This window comes from Psammomys obesus, unplaced genomic scaffold (genome assembly GCF_907164565.1).
Source record: "Psammomys obesus unplaced genomic scaffold, mPsaObe1.curated_primary_1811, whole genome shotgun sequence".
NCBI lineage: Eukaryota > Metazoa > Chordata > Mammalia > Rodentia > Muridae > Psammomys > Psammomys obesus.
The window spans coordinates 2122-6465 of record NW_026591693.1 but is presented as its reverse complement, the minus strand read 5'-3'; the positions used below and the strand labels follow the sequence as shown (position 1 = coordinate 6465).

Here is a 4344-nt window from a genome sequence, read left to right as displayed (position 1 = left end):
CCTGGTGCTGTGCCTTGCACCCACACTGGAGAGGCAGGAAGATCAGGAGTTCAGGTTCATTCTCTGCTACATACAGAAACCTAGTCTTGAAAAACCGTAAGAATGTGGCAGCTTAGCAGCAGCAGGTAGCGCATGGCTGTGTGGGCCCATGGTGTGTCTAGTCCCCCATGGTAAGCAGGGTGGAAGTTGGGGAGGCCAGGCCTAGGACTTTGGTGCATGCATCTCCTGAGGTGAGTCCAGTGCAGAGATTGAAGTCCAGGGGCCATTGCTGGGCCAGGATGAAACCCCCTCTCCTCCCCCCAGGGCAGAGTTTCCCTGTGTATCCATTGTTGTCCTGAAACTCAGGTGGTAGACCAGGCTGGCCTCAAACTCAGAGATGCCTCTGCCTCTGCCTCTGAGGTGCTGCGACTCAAGGTGAGCGCCACCGCGCCCGTCTCCTAAAGTAGTTCTTCTGAGTGACCGGCCGCCCCTGCTTGCAGGCCCGGGTGGAACGCATGGAGCAGTTTCAGAAGGAGAAAGAGGAACTGGACCGAGGCTGCCGGGAATGCAAGCGCAAGGTAGCCGAGTGCCAGCGCAAGCTGAAGGAGCTGGAGGTGGCCGAGGGCAGCGGCCAGGTGGAGCTGGAGCGGCTGCGAGCTGAGGCGCAGCAGCTGCGCAAAGAGGAGCGGAGCTGGGAGCAGAAGCTGGAGGACATGCGCAAGAAGGAGAAGAGCATGCCCTGGAATGTGGACACGCTCAGCAAAGATGGCTTCAGCAAGGTGGGAACCAGCGAGAGCGGGGTTTGTCAGGCGCACATTGGGGCCGTTTAGTGGTGGGGGCTGGACGTGTCTACCCTGTCTCCCCATCTCTGTAAACTAGAAAAAGAATTCCAACAATAAGAGCCTGGGAAAAAGCCACAGGGGAGGGATGGGACAGACAGACAGATTGGGTTTGGGCTTGGCTAGTGGAGGCCAATGAAGCCCATCCATACCCTCTGATCTGCCCGAAGGCCCGCGGCCATGCCTCCGCCACCTTGATGCACTTAGCGACACCACCGCCTCCGATGTGGACAGGATGGGCGCGGCGGCCACGGCCCCCGCACCCCAGGCGCGCCCCTGCCTTGCCCCAGCCCACTTGCCCTCTCGCCCTGTCACAGAGCATGGTCAATACCAAGCCTGAGAAGGCAGAGGAAGACTCAGAAGAGGCAAGGGAGCAGAAACACAAGACCTTCGTTGAAAAGTACGAGAAACAGATCAAACATTTCGGTAAGTTCTGGCACGGAGCCTCCAGCTGGGAGTCAAGGCCAGGGAGGGGCTTCCGATGGCCTCTGCAACATGCTCCCATAACCTTCCCTGCAGGCATGCTCCACCGATGGGATGACAGCCAGAAATACCTGTCAGACAATGTCCACCTGGTGTGTGAGGAGACAGCCAACTACCTGGTTATCTGGTGCATTGACCTGGAAGTGGAAGAGGTGAGTACAGCCTTTCCCAGCTTCAGAAAGCCTCCCAGACACTGCTGCATGGTGGCACTCTACCTCTCTGTCCCCGCAGAAATGTGCGCTGATGGAGCAGGTGGCGCACCAGACCATGGTGATGCAGTTTATCCTGGAGCTGGCCAAGAGTCTGAAGGTCGACCCACGCGCCTGCTTCCGGCAGTTTTTCACCAAGATCAAGGTAATGATGTCCTACCAGGAAGCCCACAGTGTGTGTGCTGACTAGGAACGTAGTCAGAACCTCCTGGTCATCCAGCAGGAGGGCGTGGGGTGGCCGAGGATGACAGTGGCCCAATATGGCCATAATCGTTTCTTTTTCAACTTTAAAAAATTGTATGTATATATAGAGTATATGTGTGCGTATGTTTGTATGGTGTGTATGTATATGTGATGCGTATGAGCAGGGACAGTGTGGTGGAGTGATTCTCCGTCTACCTTTACGTGGGTTCCAGTGGCCAAACAGGCCATTAGGCTTGCATGGCAGGCACTCTCACCCATTTAAAGAGTTTTTATTTTTTGCTTTAAGTATTTATCCATCTTTTTGTTGTTGATGATGTGTGTGTGCTCGGGTGAGTTTATGTGCATTCAAGTGTCTCCAAAGGCTATGGGAGGGTGTTGGATCCCTGGAGCTGGAGTTGCTGGTGTTTGCAAGTTGTCGCGTGGATGCTGGGAACTGAACTAGGGTCCCCTGAGAGGTTGGGCATCGGGAGAGCAGGCAGGTGGAACAGTCGAGAACTGAGCTCCCTGTCAGAGCTTACTGAAGGCACCTGAGGCTGTGGTTACCAGCCCTGTGCCGGTGACTTGAGCCAGGGGTCTAGCTGGTAGCAGATGGGCCCACGAGGTGGGAGGCCCTCTGAGTACAGGAGACAAAGGCCATGCTTTGAGGTGCCCGTGGTGGAGTTCAGGAAAAGCCTTGGGGAGCCTCAGAAGGCCTCCAAGAGCTGCAGCAGTAGTCTCCCCCCCCCCAATAAAACCCACCCTTGTCCTCAGACCGCTGACCAGCAGTACATGGAGGGCTTCAAGTATGAACTGGAGGCCTTTAAGGAGCGCGTGCGGGGCCGTGCCAAGCTGCGAATAGAGAAGGCCATGAAGGAGTATGAGGAGGAGGAGCGCAAGAAGAGGCTGGGCCCTGGTGGCCTGGACCCTGTGGAGGTCTACGAGTCCCTGCCGGAGGTGCGGCTCCCTGGGGTCCAGGAGGGAGGAGGGCGATCTGTGAGCTTTCCGCCCCCTCTAGCCCCTGCCCCTTCCACCCCAAGCCCAGGCCCTCACCTGGCCCCTGTGTACCTAGGAGCTGCAGAAATGCTTTGATGTGAAGGATGTGCAGATGCTGCAGGACGCCATCAGCAAGATGGATCCCACCGTGAGTCCCCAAGCGCCACAGCCGATGGCAACGAGTGGCCCTCTAGTCTGGGCCTGGGGTGCAAGCCTGACATCTCCAGAGGCTAAGAGCAGGGTTGTAAGTTTAAGGCCAGGCTTAGACAGGATGAGTTCAAGATGAGCCAGAGCAACTCAGCGAGACCCTGTCTCAGAATAACAAGTAAGATGACAGGGTCTCGATTCTGTCATCGTTCATCCCGCTCAACACCAGTATGTGGGGCCCTGGTTCCAAAAACAAAAGATGGTGTCCCTTCTGGGCCTCTCTAGAAAGGGGCCAGCACTCCTAACAGCAGCACTGTCTGCTGAGTACCTGCTGTGCGCTCCTCATCGACTGAGGAGTCCAGGGCTCCACGAAGAGGACTGGGGCTGCGGTTCAGGTGCTGCGTACTTGCCTGGCATGCAGGCTGCCCTGTGTGCAGTCCAGCACTCCGGAGCTGTCAGGAATGAATGAGTGCAAGGTCATTTTCTGCCAGCACAGAAGCCTGGGATAGTTAGGGCCAGCCTTGAGGGAGGTGCAGAGGATGGGGGCCCCTGGGGTGCTGGCACAGCCTCAGCTGTTTGTCCTCCCTCTCCCCACAGGATGCCAAGTACCACATGCAGCGATGCATCGACTCTGGCCTCTGGGTCCCCAACTCCAAGTCTGGTGAGGCCAAGGAGGGGGAGGAGGCGGGCCCCGGGGACCCATTGCTGGAAGCCGTCCCCAAAGCGGGCAACGAGAAAGACGTCAGTGCGTGACCTGCCCCAGCCACTGCCACCGCCTGCAGGCCTCTGCGGGCCCTCCTCCAGAAAAGGAAACCTAGCCACCATGTCCCTAGCTCCTGACTTCCTTCACTTCTGCTGCTCCTCACATCCTGGCCCATGGCCTGACCCACATCCCCCGTCTCCGGCCTGTCCCCAGCACTCATCAGACTCTGCTTCGGGTTGAGGGGCTCTGCTGCCTGCGGCCTCCCCACCCCCATCAGCATTATGCCAAAGTCCTGGGGGTCTGGGGAGGGGCAGCAGTTGCCAGGTTGGTCCACCGGGTCGGGCTGCACATGTCCCCAGCTGGTCAGGGTCTTCCCTATGGGTCTGTGGTCACTGTTTTTCTTCTGTCTAGCTTTCTGTCCTGCAACTGGCAGCAATGCCCAATAAACAGTTCCAGGTGCGGAGGCCTCTGCTCAGTGCTGTTTGAGGCAGAGGGGGACCTAAGGGGGGGAGAACCAGAGTCCTGTGACAGGCATGTCCTTTTCTCTCCCCGCTGTTCAAAAGTCCCAGGCCTTCTGTGGCTCTCCAGCTCCTTACTAGCTCAGTCTCTCCTTCTCCCTCTTCCTCCCCTCTTCACCTAGTACTCCATGGAGACAAGAGGGCAAGAGTTTGAGGGTAGCCTGTGCATGTGGATTTTCACACTGACCTTTGCCTCTGCTAGAGAAGTACACTATTTTGAGTGTGTGTGTATGTGTTTGTCTTTCTGAGACAGGTTTTCTATATATCTTTGGCTGTCCTTGAACACACTA

At 57.2% G+C, this 4344-nt stretch overlaps 1 protein-coding gene across 1 annotated transcript; it reads left to right on the top strand.

The window, feature by feature from the left end:
- Window positions 1–457: 457 nt before the first annotated feature.
- On the top strand, window positions 458–3995 carry Cdc37 (cell division cycle 37, HSP90 cochaperone). The gene is made up of 7 exons (XM_055611766.1): window positions 458–758; window positions 1136–1244; window positions 1338–1453; window positions 1533–1655; window positions 2465–2647; window positions 2763–2834; window positions 3431–3995. Exons 1-7 carry the CDS (start codon window positions 495–497, stop codon window positions 3584–3586), a joined length of 1023 nt encoding a protein of 340 aa, XP_055467741.1. The 5' UTR covers window positions 458–494; the 3' UTR covers window positions 3587–3995.
- The last annotated feature ends 349 nt before the right edge of the window (window positions 3996–4344 follow it).

Coding starts and splice junctions, on each gene's coding strand:
- Cdc37 (XM_055611766.1), top strand. CDS start 495: ATGGAGCAGTTTCAGAAGGAGAAAGAGGAACTGGACCGAGGCTGCCGG. Junction 1,656..2,464: donor AGTTTTTCACCAAGATCAAG/GTAATGATGTCC, acceptor CCTTGTCCTCAG/ACCGCTGACCAGCAGTACAT. Junction 2,648..2,762: donor TCTACGAGTCCCTGCCGGAG/GTGCGGCTCCCT, acceptor CTGTGTACCTAG/GAGCTGCAGAAATGCTTTGA.